The sequence below is a fragment of the Chlorocebus sabaeus genome, chromosome 21 (genome assembly GCF_047675955.1).
Source record: "Chlorocebus sabaeus isolate Y175 chromosome 21, mChlSab1.0.hap1, whole genome shotgun sequence".
Lineage (NCBI taxonomy): Eukaryota > Metazoa > Chordata > Mammalia > Primates > Cercopithecidae > Chlorocebus > Chlorocebus sabaeus.
In genome coordinates, this window is record NC_132924.1 from 34,194,392 (window position 1) to 34,217,921 (window position 23,530).

At 37.5% G+C, this 23,530-nt stretch overlaps 1 protein-coding gene across 1 annotated transcript in view; it reads left to right on the forward strand.

Moving 5' to 3' along the window:
- HIBADH (3-hydroxyisobutyrate dehydrogenase) overlaps positions 1-23,530 on the forward strand; it is a 140,700-nt gene that overhangs the window by 21,537 nt on the left and 95,633 nt on the right. The window contains exons 3-4 of the mRNA XM_007981790.3: positions 8,906-9,015; positions 11,823-11,944. Of these exons, the coding sequence (XP_007979981.2) occupies positions 8,906-9,015; positions 11,823-11,944 (232 nt within the window). The remainder of the gene's footprint in view (positions 1-8,905; positions 9,016-11,822; positions 11,945-23,530) is intronic.

Genomic DNA, 23,530 nt, shown 5'->3' on the forward strand with positions numbered 1-23,530 from the left:
ATTGTTTCATGTATTCGAAGAGTTGGAGAGTGGTCTGACCTCTGGCAGAGTTGAATTTAGTAACATAGCCAGATTCTTTTCTTTTTTCTTTGCCTCTTGGGTCTGCTTTTCTCCCTCAGGCTCCTTTCTCCCTTCAAGGTGCAAGATGGCCACCTGCAGTTCCAGGTGAAGAAGTGTTTTAGAATATTATGACCCTGGAGGCTTTTCTTCAAGTTTTAGTAAAACTGTAGTCATGCACCTCATGAGGATGTTTTGGTCATGGACTGCATATAGGATTATAATAGAGTATTTTTACTGTACCTTTTGTATGTATAGATACATTAAATACACAAATTCTTACATTATGTTACAGTTGCCTACAGTATTCAGTACAGTAATGTTGCTGTACAGGTTTGTAGCCTAGAAGCAATACACTATACCATGAAGGTCTGTAAGTGCTTTCTCTGACGTTCGACACCATGAAATAGCCTAACAACTGTCAACCTTAAATAACGGTTCAGAAACTGTGATTAGGTATAGAGTTTATTCAAGCCCAAAAGGTGGAAAATGTCCACCTGGAAGCATAAATTCAAGTTGCCTTGAATATATGTGATTACCAGGTGTTACAAGTGATTTTGTTTGTTCATTTCTTTTGAGACAGGGTCTCTCTCTGTCACCCAGGCTGGAATGCAGTGATGGGATCACAGCTCACTGCAGCCTCAACCTCCCAGACTTAAGTGATCCTCCTGCCCTGTCTCCCAAGTAGTTGGAACCACAGGCGTGTACCACCATGCCCAGCCAATTTTTGTATTTTTGTAGAGACAGGGTTTTGCTTTGTTGCTCAGCCTGGGCTTGAACCGCTGGGCTCAAGTGATCAGCCCGTCTTGGCCTCCCAAAGTGTTGGGATTACAGGTGTGAGCCACTGCACCTGGCCCCAGGTGAGTTTTTAAGGAAAAAAGAAGAGGCAGTTCCTAAGTTGTTTAGCAAGAGTTTACGTTAACATAAATTATTAATTGGCTGTACACTGTTCTTTGTATTCCAGATTTCAGGAACATGACCATAATAAGTGAGGCAGCTAGTCAGGAACAAAAATGCCTTTAAGCAATTGCCACTGGGCACGGAGGGTGGTGGTGACCAAAGTCCTATGCTCACGTCTCTCTGGGCCTGATAAATTTTGCAAACCTCACATAGCTCAGATTGCTCCAAGTTGTTTTTCTTTTCTCACAACGCATTTCTCAGAACGTATCTCTTTTGCATGACTGTATGTGGATTATTAGGGAAATAAAAACTTTGATATGTTTAATATGTTTTACATGACTGCTTAATAGCTTGTTTATGCCTTGAAGTGTTAACCTATTCTGATAGGGCATTTATAATTGGTTGAACTTGTGGTCATTTTCATAAAATATGTAGACATTTCTATTTCCTTATCCCTTTTTTTTTTTTGAGACGGAGTCTCGCTCTGTCACCCAGGCTGGAGTGCAGTGGCGCAATCTCGGCTCACTGCAACCGCCACCTTCCAGGTTCAAGCGATTCTCTCGCCTCAGCCTCCCACGTAGCTGGGGTTAGGCGCTTGCCACCACACCTGGCTGATTTTTGTATTTTTAGTAGAGACGGGGTTTCGCCATGTTGGCCAGGCTGGTCTCAAACTCCTGACCTCAGGTGATCCGCCTGCCTCGGCCTTCCAAAGTGCTGGGATTACAGGCGTGAGCCACCACACCCGGCCTTATCCCTTTTTTTAAATTTAAAAACATCAGAGGGAAGTTTTTATTATATAAGCGTTTATTAAAATAAGTTGGGCAGAATGATGGACTCAGAAAATGAGTGTGTTTGTAGGGCAGCCTCCAAGCCCCGCAGGAAGCTTGCAGTTGAAGATGTTTTTTAACTTTTAGGTTCAGTGGTAATGTGCAGGTTTGTTATATAGGTAAATTGCATGTCACAGGAGTTTGGTGTACAGATTATTTTGCCACCCAGGTAATAAGCATAGTACCTGGCAGGTAGTTTTTTGATCCTCACCCTCCTCCCTCCCTCCACCTTCAGGTAGTCCCAAGTGTCTGTTCCTTTGTGTCCATATGTACTCAGTGTTCAACTCCCACTTATAAGTGAGAACATGTGGTATTTGGTTTCTCTCCCTGTATTAGTTTGCTTAGGATAATGGCCTCCAGCTCTATCTATGTTGCTGCAAAGGCCATGATCTCATTCTTTTTTATGGCTGCATAGTATTTCATGGTGTATATGTACCACATTTTCTTTATTCAGTCTACCATTGATGGGCATTTAGGTTGATTCCATATCTTTGCTATTGTGAATAGTGCCGTGATGAACATACGGGTGCATGTGTCTTTATGGTGAACTGTTTATATTCCTGTACCCAATAATGGGATTGCTGGGTTGAATGGTAAATCTGCTTTGAGTTCTTTGAGAAATCACCACACTGCTTCCACAATAACTCATCTAATTTACATTCCCACCAGTGGTGTATAAATGTTTCCCTTTTCTCTGCAACCTTGCCAGCATGTTATTTTTTGACTTTTTAATAACAGCCTTTCTGACTGGTGTGATACTGTATCTCACTGTGGTTTTGATTTGCATTTCACTAATGATTAGTATGGTCACATTTTTTCATATGCTTGTTGACCATGTGTATGTCTTTTTTTGAGAAGTGTCTGTTCATGTCCTTTGCCTACTCGTTAATGCAGTTGTTTGATTTTTGCTTGTTGATTTAAGTTCCTTATAGATTCTGAGTAGTAGACCTTTGTGGGACGCATAGTTTGCAAACATTTTCTCCCATTCTGTAGGTTGTCTATTTTACTTTTTGTTGATAGTTTCTTTTGCTGTGCAGAAGAAGCTCTTTAGTTTAATTAGGTCCCATTTATCAATTTTTGTTTTTGTCGCAATTGCTTTTGGTAACTTTGTCTTGAAATCTTTTCCAGGTCCTATGTCTAGAAACAGTATTTCCTAGATTATCTTCCAGGGTTTTTATAGCTTTAGGTTTTATATTTAAGTCTTTAATCAAGCCTGAGTTGAATTTTGAGTATGGTGTAAGGAGGGGTCCAGTTTCAGGTTTTTGCATATGGCTAGCCAGTTATTCCAGCACCATTTATTGAATAGGGAGCCCTTATTGCTTGTTTTTGTTGACTTTGCCAAAGATCAGATGGGTGTAGGTGTGCAGCATTGTTTCTGGAACTCTATTCTGTTCCATTGGTCTGTGTGCCTGTTTTGTTCCAGTACCATACTATTTTGGTTACTATAACCCTGTAGAAAAGTTTGAGTTTGAAGTCAGGTAACATGATGCCTTCAGCTTTGTTCTTTTTGCTTAGGATTGCCTTGACTATTTGAGCTCCTTTTTTGGTTCCATATAAATTTTAAAATAGTTTTTTTCTAATTCTGTGAAGAAAGTCATTGGTAGTTTGATAGGAATAGCATTGAATCTATAAATTGCTTTGGGCAATATGGCCATTTTAACAAAATTCATTATTCCTATCCATGAGCATGGAATGTTTTTCCATTTGTGTCATCTCTGATTTCTTTGAGCAGTGTTCTGTAATTCTTGATATAGAGATCTTTCACCTCTCTTGTTAGCTGTATTCCTGTATTTTTTTCTTTTTGTGTCTATTGTGAGTGGGATTGTGTTCTTGATTTGGCTCTTGGCTTGAGTGTTATTGGTATATAGGAATGTTACTTATTTTTGCACATTGATTTTGTGTCCTGGGACTTTGCTGAAGTTGTTTATCAGCTTAAGGGGCATTTGGACTGAGATTATGGGGTTTTCTAGATATAGGGTCATGTCTGCAAACAGGGATAGCTTGACTTCCTCTCTTTGTATTTGAGTGCCTTTTATTTCTTGCCTGATTGCTGTGGCCAGGACTTAAAGTACCATATTGAATAGGAGTGATGAGAATAGGGCATCCTTGTCTGGTTCTGGTTTTCAAGGGGAGTACTTCTAGCTTTTGCCCAATCATTATGCTGTTGGCTGTGGGTTTGTCATAGCTTATCCCTTTATTATATTCGTGTTTCTGTTGGAAACAGATGCATCATTTCAACTTTTAGCATCTTTTAAAAAAATGTAACTGATAATAATGATCAGATCTTCATATTTTAGAAATTTTGAATCAATAAATTGTGAATGTAGTGATTTAAAAACATAAACCCTGGAACCAAACTGTCTGGGCTCAAATCTCAGCTCTGCCATTTGATAGCTGTGTGACTTCAGATGACTTAACCTTTCTCTGCTTAAATTTCTTACTCTTATATACAATGAGGATAAGAGTATCTTTCTCTTAGCCCAAAAGAACCTGGCACATAGAAAGTACCACTACTGCTGCTGCTACTGCTATTACTGCTGCTGCTGTTGTTATTGTAGCTACAGCATTTTTCTCCAAAATCTTTATTCACCAACACACCTCAAACAGCACTGTCTCGGCTGCATTATTGAGTCCAGAATATGTTGAAAGAGAGTCATAGATATATTTTCATTCTTGATTATAGCCCAAAGGCCAAGAAGTGATATGGAGAGATATTTCTAAATGAAAGAATGAAGATACAAATTAAAACCAAGCTAGGAGGTAAAGTGATTTGGCAGCATTCCTGTTTGAGTCTATTCTGCACTGCCCCTTCTGACCCACCTTTATTTTGCGGAAGATACTGGTTTTTCTTTTTAACTTAAGCCTTAGCATCAAGGACATGCAACTTGTGCTTTGTTTTCATTGTCTAGGATTTTCCTTGGAGATGCTCCTGATCTGTGCCAAAAGTCTGGGATGTATGCACCACTTCTGTGTGAGTTTTCTGATTGAACTAAGCTTAATTAGATTCTCTTTTCGTTTTCTCTTTAAAAACTTGGAAACCATTTTGTTGTTCCGGAGTTGTAAGGCTGAACATGTTTGCTTAAGTAAATCTCTTGGGATCTAATCTGGCATCCACTCAGGTCTTGTTAAATGAGAGCGTTAAAAGCCTCTTGCTGAGTGGGCTCCATCATTGTTGACCAAATGTTTCAAGATGTAGGCACAAAGCACTTTTGTCAGTTTTTCAAGTGTAGTGTAATTTTGAAGTAATTGTGCTTTTCTACTTTTAAAGTATTTAAAAAGTACTTTTAAAGATTAAAAAACACAGGAGTGGCAAGTTTAACAAGATCAAGTTCTTGTTTCTTTGTAAATTTCTGTTACCCATCTGGTTTACTTGGAAGCAGTGCTGAACTTGACTTACGTGACTGTTTTATCTAGAAGAGGCAGCAAGATTTTTCTCTTCATGTAAAGCAACTAGGTAACAGTTGTCTTCTCCCAATGGATATGTAAAAAGAGGGTGTAGTCCCTTCAGGTTACTCTTGGCTCTTCACCCCCCTCCTCATGCAGCAAAGCGGATTTTTGTTTTTATTAAACAGTTTTTAAATTTATTTTAGCAGATTTTTAATTTATTCAGTCCTCTGCTCTTTATATTACACACCCGCCGTTGATGTATACTGGCATACAGATAAAGTTAAATTCAGATAAGTTGGCTGCAAGAAATCTTAAAGACTGTGTTGTGGTATACACAGAAACCAATTTCCTATAGTCAAAATTGAGATAATAGAAGAGTAGAATTGTTTTAATTCATAATAGTATAAGTGTGAGGCAGTTGGAATTAGCAGATCTGTCTGGGGCAGCCTTGACAATCAGAGCAGAGCCATGTCCCAGAGTCAGCCAGGCCAGTGACTATCCCCGGTTATGGAGGTGTTGAAAACCTGCACGGTGAAAGTCCTGCTAATGCTGTGCATTTGTGCTGAATCATTGCACGTGCTTCCAGTCCCCTCAGCCCTTTTTCATGGGAACCATACCTTCTTAGAACTTGAGATTACTAAATATGAAAAGTATCTCTGCCTAAGTTTCCTTTTTACTTTGGGGATGGGAACGCTGAGAGATAATCCAAATCACTGTTTTTATTTTATAGATTTGGAAACTGAACCTGGAGACGTTACATAGTTTACACAAAATCACCCGTGACTTCTTGGCTGAGCTGCAACTAAACCCGGGTCTCTGGCTTCCCAAATTAGTGTTCCTTTCACTGATCCATGCTGGCTTTGCTTATCCATTCAATTAGCAAATGTAATTGAAGGGACTCTAATTAGTTTGGCTTCTAAACGCTTTTGTAGTTGATGTCAGACTGGCAACAAGGTTGATTTTTTTCCTCCCAGCTTTTGAGTTGTGGCCAGATTTGTCAGTCAGTTATTTCAGGGTCTTGAAGTCACATGGATGGTGAGATTATTTGAATGTCTGTTTATCTGTCTAATAAACATGCCTTTGTAGTACAAATTAGAGACTGTTAGGATATACCATATATACATATATATCTGTATGTCTATATATCTACATATATATATAGAGAGAGAGTGTGTGTGTTGTTAGATTTAGAGCAGTTGTGGCCAGTACAGTGGTGACATTCCAGCTATCACTGCCGTTGTGTGTTTTTTCCGGGCCTGTGAGCTTTGACGCTGCTTTCCTGTATAATTGAGGGGTTAGCAGTATTCTGGCAATGCAACCATCTCAAGCAGCAGATGCTAGAGATGCAGGGGGCTGATTGGCCACCCCATGTACTTGGCAAGTGCCTGAATTGGCACTGCCAGTTCATGGGATTAAGAAACTTGAAACACCCTTGACCTGTGAACTAATTGTTGGTGCCCTTCAGGGCCCCTCTAAAGGAGTTATGTAGATGGAATTTAATTTCCTTCAGTGAGAGAGAACTCAATTCCTAAGAGAAAGTCTGGAATTAACTCTTAGATCTCATGGCTTACTGATGTCCTTGAAAGATCTAGAAGGATGGAGCTGGAATAGAAGGAAAGTATGCCATTGTTTTGCATTGTGTTTATTAGAGTAGGATGAATAAATGGGGCCGTCTAAGTAACATATTTTTGGTGTAGTATAGGAATAGAGAAGTATGACTACTACAACTTGTTTTTCTTATTTCACTGAGCTCTATTTTTCTTGAGTAAACTTCAACTGTTTGCCAGGAAATAGTTGCCTCTTCTAGAGTCTCAATATTTATGAAGGTGTAGGAAAGGTTTTCATGCAACTTAAGCATTTCTTTGTAATTTGATGGAAAATTTTTTAATTTTTAGAATTATTTGTAGCAAATCCTCATTATGTATCAAAATATACAGGTTGAATGTATCTCATTATAGATTCTAAAATGCTGCATTGTCTTTAGAGTGAAACATTAAAAGAGAATTTTTGTTTGTTTGTTTTAGGGTCTGAGATGTTTTATAATGTCATTTCCTACCTTGTTAATACACCATATGCCAGGATACTTGATTTACTGAAATTTTAAAGTGTGACTTACGAAACTGCTTTTTGTTAAAGCTACATTTATCTTGAATTTGATTTAGAAACTCATAGTCTCTTGTGGAAAATTGAAATGTAATTACTTCTAGCTCTTAATATTTAGATTACACACTCTCTTTGGCTTCCTATTCTTTTACTTTTATCAAATGCACGTAAAATATAAAAAGAAAATGTGTAAACTTCTACCACATGAAAAGCAGAGGCATTCCTAGTTGTAAGATGCTTACATGTCACTTCACATTTTCTAGTAGAAAATACATGTTTCTACATGCATAATGTATGTAGAAATATGTCTGTTTTTCCATATGTGACTCATTCTGGAGAGAAATCTTCAATAATCTGCCTGATAGTCTTTTGTCTTTTTTCAACGAAGAGAAAAAAGGCTTTACAGAAGATGTTGTGACAGTTGGGATGCCGGATTTCTTTTTTAAGAGACAGGTCTCACTCTGTTGCCCAGGCAGGCTGGACTACAGTGGCGTGATCATAGCTCACTGTAACCTCCAACGCCTGGGCTTTTTTAAGTTATCCTCCCATCTCAGCCTCCCAAGTAGCTGGGACTACTGGTGCGCACCACTGCACCCAGCTAATTTTTCTGTTTTTTTGTAGAGATGGAGTCTTGCTGTGTTACCCAGGCTGACCTCCTGGGTTCAGGCAGTCCTGCTGTGGCCTCCCAAAGTGCTGGGATTACAGGCATGAGTCATCATGCCCAGCTGATTCTTTCTATTAAAGGGTAATTTGAGTCAAAGAGGGAGCTCCTGGTCTCTCCTGACCTCTTTGGTTGCCAGTTGACTGGCCAGGTTTATCAAGTTGAATATGTGGAAAAGAGGGAGAGAGCTGGGGGTGGGGGATTTGAGCGACAGTGCATCTACTTATGCATGCACCTATACAAACAGGATAGACAGTGCAACTTTCCTTTGCAGTATGTTTGTGGTCGTTAATAAAGCAGAAATGAGGGTTGAGAGAGTGCCCTGATGCCTATTCATATATCTTTATTCTGTATGTAGTTTCCACATAAGTTTAGGTAGCTCATACTGTTAGCCTTCCTGGTGGTACTTGCAGTCATTGTAGTAAGTGTTTATGTCCTCGTCCTGACCTTTTCTTTTCTGAAACAGAATTATATTTTCTTCTTTTTTTGCTTGAAAATAGAGACTGGAGGGTGGTGGGGATTGGGACTTGAGATTTTGTTAAGGGATTTTGCTGCCCACCAAATCACTAATGCGTCCTACAGTTGAGTTACCAGCGTTGTTGTACTATAATATTTTTGTTAGTCAAAGTGTGTACCAAAGATTATGCTGTTTAGGAATCCAACTTGGAAGAACCCATGAGAAGTGTGTCTGTTCCCAGGACTGCTGGGTTTTGCCCTTTTACCCTCAACTCTCTTCACACTTTTAAAAATAAACGGTAGATTTGATTTCACAGAAACTGCATCTGTATATGTATAATGATGTGCCTTTATTTTGGGCAGTAAGCTTTTTTTTTTGGTCGTTTGCAAACAAGGATTAGTTTTTATGCACTGTCACTGTTATAGGCATGCATGAAAAGTGGATCCTGTTTGTGCTCTAGAAACTGCTTACATTATAATTTAAATAATGTGCCTTTGCAATTTTTTTTTAAAGGTAGTATCTTCCCCAGCAGATGTTGCTGAAAAAGCTGACAGAATTATTACAATGCTGCCCACAAGTATCAATGCAATAGAAGCTTATTCCGGAGCAAATGGGATTCTAAAGTATGTATTTCTCAACTGTGGATATTTTCTTGTTATGATAGTTCATGAATTTCACATGTTAGAACTATTAGGAAATTACAATTGTGTTTGTTAAACCTTTCTATACTGTTCTTATTTCATACAGTGAATAGTGTGGTTTTCTCATTGTAAAAGGCTTATTTTTTTCACTGAAGTCAAGTATGTGACATTGTGTATAAGTTTTTTTGGTTCCGTTTTTTTCCTTTAACTCTTGCATTAAACTTACCCTTTCATTGGTAACATGTTTAGGAGACTTTTAAAGCTTACATTTTAAGCTGCAACTATTAATAATATAATTTTCTTACAGCTTATGGAGATTCAGGCAAAGAGTTTAAGAAAAATATAGCCAAACATTGGAAAGAACACCATTGTTTAACATTTTATTATATGAAAAAAAGTTATCGTATGTCCTGTGGGTTAGTATGTTTTTAGTAAGAACTTTGGGAAGTTGGAGTTAAAGGTTAGCAGTAGCTCTTTAACCCATTTATGTCGGAGGTTGCAAATTTTTTTGTGAAAAATCAGACGTTGGCAATGACCTTGAGCAGTAGGATGTAAATAACTCCCACAAACTTAGTGTAAATGGAACAGTAGGCATAAATGGGCTAAGTAAAATAAAGTTTAGGTCAGAGTTTCCTAATCTGTGCCTGTCTTCCCTGGCTCTGAGAAACCTTTTGGTTAATTGCTGCTTATTGCCAAACCCTTGTGGTTATGTTAGGATGATAGTGTTTGAATTCCCAACTTAGTTTTCTCATCTCACTGTTTCTATTCCTAACTTATTTTGTTGTTGAATTTCAACAAAGAGCTAGAGCAAACTGGTAGATGCTGTAGTCACAAGAAGGGCTAAAAGAAAGGGTTTGATTTCAGGAAACTGTAATATGTGAAATTTGAAGTTTTTGGAAATTGAATTGTGTTGGAAAACTAACCAACTTGGAAGGAAGCAAAAGACACTTGGATATTAGGCAGAAAACTGATAAGATAAATGTTTAGATTTCAGGGAAGGTTAAAAGACACTCATTTTGGATGGAGCTCTCAGGGCCACAATGTGTGTGGTCCAGAGGGATCCTAGCTGTCCTGTTACCTAGCCTGTTTCAGTTATGGTCCTGCTTAACCTCTGAAGGAAAAGTTACTAAAAACTTCTGAGGAGACATAGCCCTACATTTGTTAATATCCTTTGCTAAGGAATATGGTGACTAGCTATCAGAACAGTTTGGTCCAGGATGTGTTTTTAAAAAGTTTGACTTTACCTTGAGCTATACTTTGCTTCTTATGGGTGGTTATTTTTTTCTGGGTAAGGATAATTTCCATACACCCAGTGCATGTATAATTTTTTGGATGATTTTCCATTTGTTTGAAGGTTTAAGATCTTAAAATATTAAGATCACAGATTCATAAACTTAATTCTTATTTTTTTAGGCTAAAGAGAAACCTACATACTCGTAGAGTATGCTATTTCTCTTCTGTGAAATATACCCAACCATTGCATTTGAATTGTAACAATTCATATGTCTAAAATTGTTTAAACAATTTTTAATGTATATATTTTTCTTTTCTTTTTATTTTAGACGAGGTCTTGCTATGTTGCCTAGTCTGGTCTCCAACCCATGGCCTCAAGTGATCCTTCTGCCTTGGCCTCATAGAGTGCTGGGATTACAGGCATAAGCCACCATGCCTGGTTATGTTTAAACCATTTTGTGTGCTATTTTTTTAATAGAAAGATTTTTCCTTTTAGTAGTTTTTATCAATGATTTTTCTGTTTTCTTCTTCAGTGTTTACATTTATTCAGTTTTAATTTTCTAATCATGATTCCATGTCCTCTGGGTTAGTATATCTATAGTAAGAACTTTGGAAAGTTTGGCTAGGCACAGTAGCTCATACCTGTAATCCCACCACTGTGGGAGACTGAGGCAGGATGATTGGTTGAGCCCAGGAGTTCAAGATCAGCCTGGACAACATGGTGAGACCCCATCTCTATAAATAAAAAATTTAAAACTTAGATGGATATGGTGGCATGCACCTGTGGTCCCAGCTACTTGGGAGGCTGAGGTGGGAGACCATGTCTTAAAGAACTTTGGAAAGTTTGAATTAAAGGTTAGCCATACCCTTTAAAGAAATTATAATTTAGGTTAGAGTTTCCTAGCTAGTGAAGATAGACAGTGCCTTATAGTGTATATACGTAAGTTACCCTAAAAAGCCAAAAAGACTGTGAGATTTCCAGATTCTTTCATATATTTTCCTTTCTGTTTGATATTTTATTTTGTCATTAAAAAGTTACAGTTATAAAGTAATATGCCATCTCAACACAGATTACTAGATTTTAATTGCTTATGTTTATTCTTCATAGTGGAAATAACACAGATATATGAAATTTGCAGTATGGCTTGTTAAAGACAAATAAATTACTTTTTAAAGACCCAACTACTTTACAAACAAAAATTTAAGTCCTATCTAATACCCTTTTAAAGTTAATAGGTGTTTTAAATTACTTACGTCTTAGCTTCGTGTTTATTATTGTGGTTAGTGTGTATTTCACCTGAAATCAGAATTTATACCATATAATGTATCAGTTTTTTTTTGGATCTTTTGAAAGAGTTTGGCTTTACTTTTGAACTATAATTGATCTCAAAAAGAATATGAGATTTTTAAACCTATTCTAAAATAATGTTTTTAATACTAAACTAAAATCCTCCTTGATATATGGCAGCTTTTTAGCAGATTCTAATTCTATAGGTAGGTGCATGAAATTTTTACTCAGAATTGTAAACTAGAACTATTTTTATTTATTTACTTAGAAAAGTGAAGAAGGGCTCGTTATTAATAGATTCCAGCACTATTGATCCTGCAGTTTCAAAAGAATTGGCCAAAGAAGTTGAGAAAATGGGAGCAGTTTTCATGGATGCCCCTGTTTCTGGTGGTAAGTGGTAGCTAAAATATATGCAAACCTATTTATGTTTATCAGAAATAGCAATTTTGGTTTTGTGGTACCATATGGTTTTGTGGTAGTTATTTTTAGACTTATTACAGGATTCTCACTCATTAAAAATAAAAACAAACTGACATGTTATTTAGTACTCTCAAGTCTAAGTAACGTTGTTAGTCTTAAATTCAGATAAAAAAGTGTCATAACTTTGAAGTGTTGTGAAGTTTTGGTCCATTTACTGTGGATAGGAATATATCAGTTTTTAGAAAAATTTTTTTTGGAACTAATGTAAAAAATAATCAGCTTAAATAATCCTGTAACTGTTAAAGAATTGAACAAGTGGAAAAAAAGAAAAACAGTTGTTTCATAAGGGAAACATTGGCTCAGATCATTTTACAGATGAATATTACCAAAATTTCAAGGAGCAGATCATCTAAATTTTATACAAACTTTTCCAGAGAATAGGAAAAGAGGAAATACTTCCCAATTCATTCTGTAACACCTGTATAACTCTGATGTTTACACCAGATAGAAATGTTATAAAAAAGAAAAAATAAATGTAGATTTATTTTAGTTATGAATATAGATGTAAAAACTTTATATTAGCAAACTAAATCCAACCACGTATGAAAGAGATTAAACACTATAACCAAGTTTCCTTTAGCCCATGTATGCCAAGATGGCTTAATTTTAGGAAATCTGTGCTTATAATTTACCATGTTAACATGGTTAAAAGTCATATGATTGTCTCAATTAGAAGAAAAGACCCAGTAATGAAATTCTAAAAACTTACTATTAACTCATATATTAATAGTGGGTATCTGGGTAGTTTGGAATGGCAGGATTATAGTATGGCTTTTCTGTAATTTCCAAATTTTCCAAAATTATTGTGTAATCAGAATTACTGTGTACACATTGATATTATGTATTTGTAGCAGTATAGCAGTAGGCAGCAGAATATGAATTTTATTCCAGTTACATTAAACTGGATTGTGGGCTTTAGAATTAAAAAGTAAAATACAGAAATTTAAATCATTTTGTATTTTTTAATAAAGAACTTAATGATCTTGTAAAGGTACCTTATATCCCAAATGATTTTTGAATATAGGTGGAGGAATAAATAATTGCTAGCTCTTCTGATTGTTATATTGAATTACTTAAATAGGATTTAGGTATAAAGATTTATGATGTGGTATAGGTACTTTGAGTAAAAGTACCTACAAAATACTAATAAGCGGTTTTAAGGTTGGTGTTTGTGTGGTTTTTATTGGATGGCATTAATAAACTGAACAGGTCTTTCTTAGAGTGGTTCTACAGTTGAATTTGAGAATTGATATGGTACAAATGTTCTTGCCATTGATTGATTTTCTTTGGCCTCAGGAGTGCAACCTGAAATTATAATCTGATAATAAAAAATACCAATTTGAGTTTTAAACATTATTTTAACCTTTAAAATACAATCTTGTGAGAAAACTTTGAAATTACTCTTTAGTTCTTGTCAAGCAATTTTTAAACTTTGGTTTGTTGTTTTACTGTACAAAAATGCTAATATAACTGAATACACTTGAATCTGCACTGTACAGTAGATTAAAAGCTTTGTGCAGGGATGATTTGTGGCAATTTATTGGTTGACACATGATCATTATGAGATTAACCAGTATATAATAACAGCTTATTTATATTGGTCTTATTGTTATTATGTTTATATTTTTTAACATGGTGTGTTACAAACTGTTCCACCTTCCCACTTAAATGGGCTGGTTTAAAAATTATTGTATTTTAACTAAATAAAGTTAAACCAAAGTGTTATAGGACTACTGGGTTTGATTGCTTGTTGCATGGTAACAGACCAGTATGCAGACACAATGGGAGTTGCAGTAGAGAAAGAATTTAATAATTGTGGGGCAGTCAAATGAGACAGAGGAACCTTCAAATCCTCCTCCCTCAAGGGTTTGAGGATGGAGCTTGTAAAGGGTCTGAACAGGTAGGGCTAAAATGTGGGGATTGCTGATTGGTCAGGAAGCAAGGGGTGAATTCCTGGGACAGGGAGATGAAGAAACCGCATTCCTGTGCAGAGTTCTTTGGTTCCTTGGTTGACGTCTTTAGAATGGCTTCAGCCATTCTGCTGGAATTCAGGACCTGAAAATGCCATAAGCAATTCTTGGGTAAAAAGGTCCAGTGTCAGAGATTCTGTCTATAGGAACAATGGGGGAGCAGGTGGTCAGCATGCCACATGACCCTTGGTTAGTTACCAGCTACAGGGAAATGGGTTGAAGTGCCCCAGTGCACCCTGGTCAATGCCTGACTATAATTCTGCCTAAAGCCTGGCTTGTACTTCTCCATCAACTCTGTGAGGGTGGTTTCAAAAGGGATGTGGGAAAAGCATAGCTTAGATAACCAAAATGGGCCCACAGTTTTATAGAAGTCCTGTGTTCATCAATCTTGAAACGTGGAGTCTTTGAGATCATTTGAACAAAACTTGAAGAATTTCTCCCCATCCCTTTCTCCCAAGTCTTCATCTATTTCCTATTCCAGACTTTTAAAAATGCATCATGGATTTATATATAGGTACATACAAATAGAGTAGTATTCTAAAACTGTAAATGGAAACATACTATACTTCTATTAGTCTATGGTTAGTATTTTAAAGAGAAGTTTTTTAAAAAAACTCGGATGAATTTAAAATAGTATTGATTTTTGAGAAGCAATTGGTTTATTTAGTCAAGTGTTTCCCCCTACTTCCTGCTAAGTATTATTCTGGGGATTAAAGTAAGAATTATTACTTAATCATTGTTCTAGCCTATGGAGTAACAGATTGAAAGTTTTCCTCAGGTTTCATTTTGATACTTATTAGACCCACTGTGTAATGGCTCCTGCATACATTATCCTTATTAGAAAGAATACAATTATATTTAAGTGCTGTATGACTTCTTCTAAAAATCAGAAGTAAGTAATGCTTAAACTGTTATATTTATCCTGAAACCAGTGTGAAGAACCACTTTAATATTGGTGTAGTTATCACTTTATGGTATAGATAGTAGTTTATAAAGCACTTTGGCATGCCTCAGCCTATTTGGTGCTGCTATTTGTTTGTTCTAATTTTAATTTTTGTGGGTATATAATAGGTGTATATACTTACAGGGTAGATGAAATGTTTTGATACTGGCATGCACTGCGTAATAATCACATCATGTAAAATGGGCTTGGTGCTTCTTTTTGAAGCTGTCAGACTGTACATCTTTTTTTTTTTTTTTTTTTGAGACGGAGTCTTGCTCTGTCGCCCAGGCTGGAGTGCAGTGGTGCGATCTTGGCTCACTGCAACCTCTGCCTCCTGGGGTCAAGCGATCTTGGCTCACTGCAACTTCTGCCTCCCGGGGTCAAGCAGTCTTGGCTCACTACAACCTCTGCCTCCCGGCATCAAGCAGTTCTCCCTGCCTCAGCCTCCCGAGTAGCTGAGATTACAGGTGCCTGCCATCACACCTGGCTAATTTTTGTATTTTTAGTAGAGACGGGGTTTCGCCATGTTGGCCAGACCTTAGGTGATCTGCCCTCTTCAGCCTCCCAAAGTGCTGGGAATACAGGCGTGAGGCACCATGCCCGGCCTTGATGTGTATGTCTTTATCAGAGCCCACATCACACTGTGTTTATAGGCTATGATTCTCTTCCTCTTGAGTTTAAGCTTTTTAAGTGCAGGGAGTAAGTTTTTTCCCCCAGTTTTTAAAATTAAATATTGAATATATGTACAAGGTATTTATAAAATATATGTGCAGTATAAAGTATAAGTATACATTGAACTAATTCATACCCCCTACTCAGTTTAAGAACTAGAGCCTTGCTATTTATTTCCTTTGAAGTTCTTGCTTCCCTGATCCTATTTTCTTTTATCTCTGATGAGAGGTAACCAGCTTCCTGAATTTCATGTCACATTCCTTTTTTTTTTTTTTTTAATAGTTTAACTCCATATGTTTTTATTTCTAAACAGTAGTTTATTTTCCATCTTTGGAACATTGTAGAAATGGAATCATAATGAGCATATTCTGTGACTTGCTTTTTCACTTTACATTGTATTTCTGAATTTCATCCCTGGTGTTACTGGAGCCACTGGCTTACTTGGTGCCTGTGTGAGAATTAGAAAGGGCACCTGTCTGTACCAAAATATCCCTTCAGATGAGCAGAATGAACCTTTGTATAAAGAAAAAGGTATGCCTTTCTGTGGACACATGTGGCCTTACGTCAGGCTTTGTGGTTTGACACACTGAATGTGGATTAAATGTCAGCCCCTGCTCACCCGTTTGGCTAGATGCCCATGTGCAGTACATAAAATGTATCTCTATTACATGGTTGTTACATGTAGTTCATTAATTTTAACTGCTCTGTAGTATTCTATATAAATATATCACTATTTCTTCTTTCTATTGTGATATACATTTGGATTATTTCCAAGTTTTAAAAAAATTCACATTCTTACACACTATGAAAATGTGTCTGTTTTTCCAGTGTAATGCTTAGAACATGGTTGGTCTTCAGTAAATGTTTAAAAACTTGGGTTGACTTCAACTGGAAAAACAACCATGTGAAAATAGACAGGATAAGCAGTGATACTCCCATTTTACCAAGGATGGAAGTAACACCAAGAGATATTAGATAACTTACCTCAAGACCATACTATTAATTACTGGCAGAATTGAAGGACTGATATGATAGTCCTTTTGTATTATTTTTTTTTCCAACTTTTAGAAACTAGATGTTTATTTTTCATCAACCATTTTTCCATGTTGCTTAAGAGCCCGTGCAAGAACAGCTTAAGACCATTCAGTGGTTGCTCCTACCCATTCAGTGGCCTGAGCAGTGGGAGCTGCAGACCAGTCTTCCGTGGCAGGCTGAGCACTCCAGTCTTAAGTAGGGAACTGCTGAATAGGCACAGAGGGCACCTGCACACCTTCAGACAGTCTGCAACCTCAGGCTGAGTAGCAGTGAACTCAGGAGCTGGACCAGTCCATTCACCCTGAAATTCCTCCTTGGTCACTGCATGATAGTTCTTTATTGCATATTCTACTGTATTAGGAAATAATATTTTCTAAAGAGTTCTCATGTATTTCAAGAGGGAAATAAAGATTGCTAAATAGAAGAATTAGTGACCTTAGGACTGAGCAGCAGATGAACATTCCAGCTAGACTCAGTCTAAAGTGCTTACCAACAGAATTGTGAACAAGTAAGGCCACTAAATTTGGGGGTGGGTGTTATGTAGCAGTAAATAATGGATGCAGCCAATAAAGTTGATATTTCCATAATTATGTAGTAATGTTGCTTGTATTATCAGTGTGCTACCTGTGCTTATTTAGTACAAGTGTTATAAACTCTTTCTGAAGGAGAATAATTGTAATGTGGTTTTGATATGAAGGCCAGCTTGACATTACTATAGCCTTGGAATGTTTTGAAGTCAGGTAATGTGGCATCTCTAGCCTTGTTCTTGTTGCTGAGGATTGATTTGAATATTCAGGCTCTTTTCTGGTTCCATATGAATTTTAGGATTTTTTTTTCTAATATTGTGAAAAATAACTTGGTAATTTGGTAGAGATTGCATTGAATATTTAGATTGCTGTGGGCAATATGGTCATTTTAACAATATTAATTTGGCCGAGCACGCGGTGGCTTATGCTTGTAATCCCAGCACTGGGAGGCCTAGGCAGGGGGATAACCTGAGCTCAGGCATTTGAGACCAGCCTGGGCAACATGGTGAAATCCTGTCTCTACTAAAAATACAAAAATTTGACTGGCCACGGTGGTGTGCGCCTGTGGTCCTAGCTACTTGGGAGGCTGAGGCAGGAGAATCAATTGAGCCTGGGAGGCAGAGGGTGCAGTGAGCTGAGATCGTGCCATTGCACTCCAGCCTGGGCAACAGAGTGAGATCTTGTCTCAAAAAACAAAAAACAATATTAATTCTTGAGATCTATGAGCATGTCATGTTTTTCCATTTGGTTATGTCATCTTCAATTTCTTTCATTGGTGTTTTGCAGTTTTTTTTGTAGAGATCTTTTACCTTGTTAGTTAAATTTATTCTTAGATACTTTATTTTTCATAGTTATTATAAGTGGGATTGCCTTCTTGATTTTCTTCTTGGCTAGATCACTCTTGGTTTATAGAAATGCTACTGATTTTCGTGTGTTGATTTTGTATCCTATAACTTTACTGAATTTACTTATCAAATCTAAGACTTCTGGGTTGAGTTTTAGGTTTTTCTAGGTGTAAGATCTTATCGTCAGCAGAAAGGGACAATTTAACTTCCTTTATTCCAATTTAGATTACTTTCATTTCTTTCTCTTTCCTGACTGCTCTGGCTAGGCCTTTCAGTACTATGTTAAATAGGAGTGGTGAAAGTGGGTATCTTTGTCTTGTTCCAGTTCTTAGAGAAAGTCTTTCAACTTTCCCCCATTCAGTATGTTGTTAGCTGTGGGTTTGTTTTATATGGCCTTTATTATTTTGAAGTATGTTCCTTCTATGCCTAGTTTGTTGCATGTTATTATCATGAAGGGATGTGGAATTTTATCAAACGCATTTTCTGTGTCTATTGATCATACGGTTTTTGTCCTTCATTCTGTTGTTGTGATGTATCACATTTACTGATTTACATAGAACCATCCTTACATCCCTAGTACAAATCTCACTTGATCGTGGTGTATTATCTTTTTGATGCGCTACTGGATTCTGTTTGCTAGTGTTTTGTTGAGAATTTTTGCACCTGTGTTCATCAGGGATATAGGCCTGTACTTTTCTTTTTTTGTTGTGTCCTTGTCTGATTTTGGGATCAGGGTGATTCCAGCTTCATAGAATGAGTTAGGGAGAATTCTTCCCATTTTTGGGAATAGTTTCAGAAAGATTAGTATTAGTTCCTCTGTACGTTTGGTAGAACTCAACTGTCAGTTTTTCTGGGCCTGGACTTTTCCATGTTGAAAGATGTTTTATTATTCATTCCATCTTGCTAGTCATAATGTCAGTTCAGGTTTTCTATTTCTTTCTGATTCAATCTTGATAGGTTGTATGTTTCTAGAAATTTTTCCTTTCCTCTAGGTTTTCCAGCTTTTTAAGCATATGATAGTTCATAATAGTCTCTGATGATCTTTTGTATTTCTTTGGTATCGGTTATGTGTCATTTTTCATTTGATTTTATTTGAGGCTTCTCTCTTCTCTTCCTGGTTAAAACCAGTGGTTTATCAATTTTATTTATCTTTTTGAAGAGCCAAATTTTTGTTTTGTTGATCCTTTGTATTTTTAAGTCTCTATTTCATCTAGCTCTGCTCTGATCTTTGTTATTTATTTTCTTCTGTTCATTTTATGTTATGTTATAATCTTTGGGCATTTATTGCTATAAACTTCCCTCTTAGTACTGCTTTTGCTGTATCCCACAGGTTTTGGTATGTTGTGTTTCTGTTTTCATTTGTTCCAATAAATTTTTTAATTTCCATGTTTTCTTTTTTTTTCTTTTTTATTTTAAATAACTCTTGCCCTGTTATCCAGGCTGGAGTGCAGTGGTGCAATCACAGCTCACTGCAGCCTCGACCTCCTGGACTCAAGGGATCCTCCAGCCTCAGCCTCTCAAGTAGCTGGGACTACAGGTGTGCACCACCACACCTGTCTAATTTTTGTAGAGACGGATTCTCACTGTGTTGCCCAGTCTGGTCTTGAACTCTGGGGCTCAAGTGATCCTCCCATCTTGGCCTCCCAAAGTGCTGGGATTACAGCCATGAGTCAAGGTGCCCAGCCTTTATTTCCATCTTAATTTCTTAGTCAACCCAATGGTCATTCAGAAGCATGTTCCCCCCAGACCCCACCCATGTATTTGTAGAATTCTTCTTGGTATTGATTTTAGTTATATTTTATTGTGGTATGAAGAGATACTTAACAGGTTTTCAGTTTTTTGTTTGTTTGTTTGTTTTGAGACTGAGTCTCACTTTGTTGCCCAGGCTGGAATGCAGTGGCGCCATCTCGGCTCACTGCAACCTCCACCTCCCAGGTTCAAGCAATTCTTCTGCCTCAGCCTCCTGAGTAGCTGGCATTACAGACTTGTGCCACCACACCTGGCTCATTTTTGTATTTTTAGTAAAGATGGGTTTTCACCATGTTGGTCAGGCTGGTATCAAACCACTGACCTCAAGTGATCTGCCTGCCTTGGCCTCCCAAGCTGCTGGGATTACAGGTGTTAGCCACCATGCCTGGCTGTTTTCAGTTTTTTAAAAGTTATTCATACTTATTTTGTGGCCTAATAAAAGGTCTATTCTGGAGAATGTTGCATATACTGATGAAAAAAATGTATATTCTGCAACTGTTGGATAAAATGTGCTGTAAATGTCTGTTAGGTCCATTTTGTCTGAACTCCAGTTTAAATTCAACGTTTATTTCTTGACTTCCTGTCTAGGTGAGCTGTTTAACATTGTGAATTGGGTGTTGAAGCCCCCAACTATTATTGGATCTTTCTTTTAGATCTAGTAATATTTGCTTTATGAATCTGGGTACTCCAGTGTTGGGTGCATATAAATTTGGACTTGTTATATCATCTTGCTGGATTGATTCCTTTTTCATTATTTAATGCCCTATAATTAATGATTGTCTTTTTTTATTGTTCTTTATTTGTCTGTTTTTTTCTGATGTAAGTATAACTATTCTTGCTTGCTATTGGTTTCTGTTTGCATGGAATATCTTTTTCCATTCTTTAACTGTGTATGTGTCCTTATTAGTGAGGTGAGTTTCTTGTAAGCAGTTAGATTTTTTTTTTTTAATCCATTCAACCATTGTGTATCTTTTAACTGGAGAATTTAATCTGTTTAGTTACTATCAAGGTTATTATTGATATGAGAGGCTTTGTCCCCGTCATATTGTTAATTATTTTACAATGATGTTATATATTTTGTTTCTTTTTCTCTCCTTGTTAGTCATTATGGCATGGTGGATTTCTGTATTGATACCATTTGAGTCTTTTTTTCTTTGTGTGATTGCTTTGCCAGTGAGTTTTATACTTTTGTGTGTTTTCATGATGGTAAATGTCTTTTTGCTTCCAGGTTTAGGACTCCCTTGATTATTTCTTGTAGGGCTGGGCTAGTGGAATTAATTCTGTGAGCATTTGCTTCTCTGGAAAAGACTTTATTTCTTCTTCATCCTGAACAGTTATTTTGTCTGATACAGTATTCTTGGCTGCCAGGTTTTTTTTTTTTTTTCTTCCTGTCAGCACTTTGAATATATTATCCTTTTCTCTTCTGGCCTATAAAGTTTCTGCCAATAAATCTTCTGTTAGTCTGATGGGGTTTCCTTTATAGGTGACCAGGTCCTTTTGTCTTGCTGTTTAGCTTAGACCTTATTTATTTTATGGCCAGGCACAGTGGCTCACGCCTGTAATCCCAGCACTTTGGGAGGCCGAGGTAGGCGGATCATGAGGTCAGGAGATCGAGACCATCTTGGCTAACACAGTGAAACCCCATCTCTACTAAAAATACAAAAAATTAGCCGGGCGTGGTGGCGGGCGCCTGTAGTCCCAGCTACTTGGGAGGCTGAGGCAGGAGAATGGCTGAACCTGGAAGGCGGAGCTTGCAGTGAGCCAAGATTGCGCCACTGCACTCCGGCCTGGGCGAAAGAGCGAGACTCCATCTCAAAACAAACAAACAAAAAAGACTTTATTTATTTATGTATTTATTAGAAACTAGGTCTCAGTCTGTTGCCCCGGCTGGAGTGCAGTGGTGTGATCAAAGTTCACTGCACCCTTGAACTCCTGGGTTCAAGTGATTCCCCCAACCCCAGCCTCCTGAGTAGCTAGAACAACAGGTATGCGTCACAATGCCCAGCTAATTAAAAATTTTTGTAGTGATGGGATCTCAGTATATTGCCCAGGCTGATCTCAAACTCCTGGGCTCAAGCGCTCCTCCACTTTGGCTTCCTAAAGTGTTGGGGTTACAGGAGTGAGCCACCATATCCCGCTGGCTTTGACTTTAGCCAGTCTGATTAAAATGTGTAGTGAAGAAGATCTTTTAGCATTGTATCTTTCTGGGAATTGCTGAACCTCCTGTATCTGAATATTTAAATTTCTTGCTAGACTTAGAAAGTTTTCACCTATTCTTTTGTTAAATAGATTTTCTAATCTTTTCACTTTTTCTGTGGGTTTGGAGATACTGATAATTTGTATATTTGGTCACTGTATGTTATCCCAAATGTCATGAATGCTTTACTCATTCTTTTTAATTATTTATTTTTGTCTGACTGCATTATTTAAAAAAATCTATCTTCAAGTTCTGAGCTTTTTATCTTCTGCTTGTCTAGTTTATTGTTGAAGCTTTCTAATGTATTTTATATTTCCTTTGATAAATTCTTCAGTTCCAGAGTTTCTACTTGTTGCTTCTTAAAGATATCTATCTCTTTGGTAAATTTCACATTCATGTCCTTAATTGTTATTCTGATTTGTTTGCATTGTGTTTTAGAATTAATCTGTTTTTCACTGAGCTTCTTTAAAATCAATATTTTGAATTTATTATCTGGAATTTTGAAGATTTTAAACAATTAATATATATTGTTGGAGAATTGGTGTATTCCTTTGGAGATGTCATATTTCCTTGCTTTTTCATGTTTCCTGTCTCCTCATATTGATATCTATGCATCTGGTGTAACAGTCTCTTCCTCCTATTTTTGAATTTACTTTTTGTAGGGGAAGACTTTTCTTAAAGATGTATCTGCGGTTTCATGATTGAGCAGGGCTCTTTGGCTTTGATTATGGTTGCATGCAGTATTATAGTCACTGCATGGTTTCCTTGGCTGTAAATAGCTTTACTGGTATCTGTTATTTCCTTGGAGGATTAAGGTGAAGTTATTAGTGGAAGCTGTGGTGAAGTTGCGGTGTGGACTGGGAAGCCAGGTAGGCCAGTCTTCAGGCCCTAGTGGTGGCAGCAGTGGGCTGTGCATGCTTTGTTCCCCAGAGCAGTGTGTGATTGATACAGTTTGGATATTTGTCTGCCCAAGAATGTAATCCCCAGTGTTGGAGGTGAAGCCTGGTGGGAGGTCATGGGGGCAGATTTCTTATGAAAGTTTTAATACCATCCCCTTGGTGCTGTCCTCGCAATAATGAGTAACTTCTCAGGACACCTGGTTGTTTAAAAATGTGTGGCACCTTCCCCCTTCTCTCTTGCTCCCACCTGGTCATGTAATATGCCTTCTCCCCCTTTGCCTTCCACCATGAGAAAAGCTCCCTGAGACCTATCCAAAAGCTGTGCAGATGCTGGTGCCATGCTTCCTGACAACCTGCAGATCCAAAAGCCAGTTGAACCTCTTTTATTTATAATACCCAGCTTCAGGTATTTCTTTATAGCAATGCAAGAACAGCCTCATACATGCTGGCACCTGTGTCGGTGGTTACTGGCGGACCAATTCTTGATGCCTTCACATGGCTTACTCCAATGCCAGTAGTGGCAGTGGGGGCTGGGTAGGTGAGCAGGTTCTCATATCCCTGGCCAGCTGGAGTGGTTTGGGCAATGGCAGTAGTGGTGGTTTGATTACCTTCTGGGTCCCTATCTGTGTGGGCTGGTGATGGTGGTGACTGCAATACTG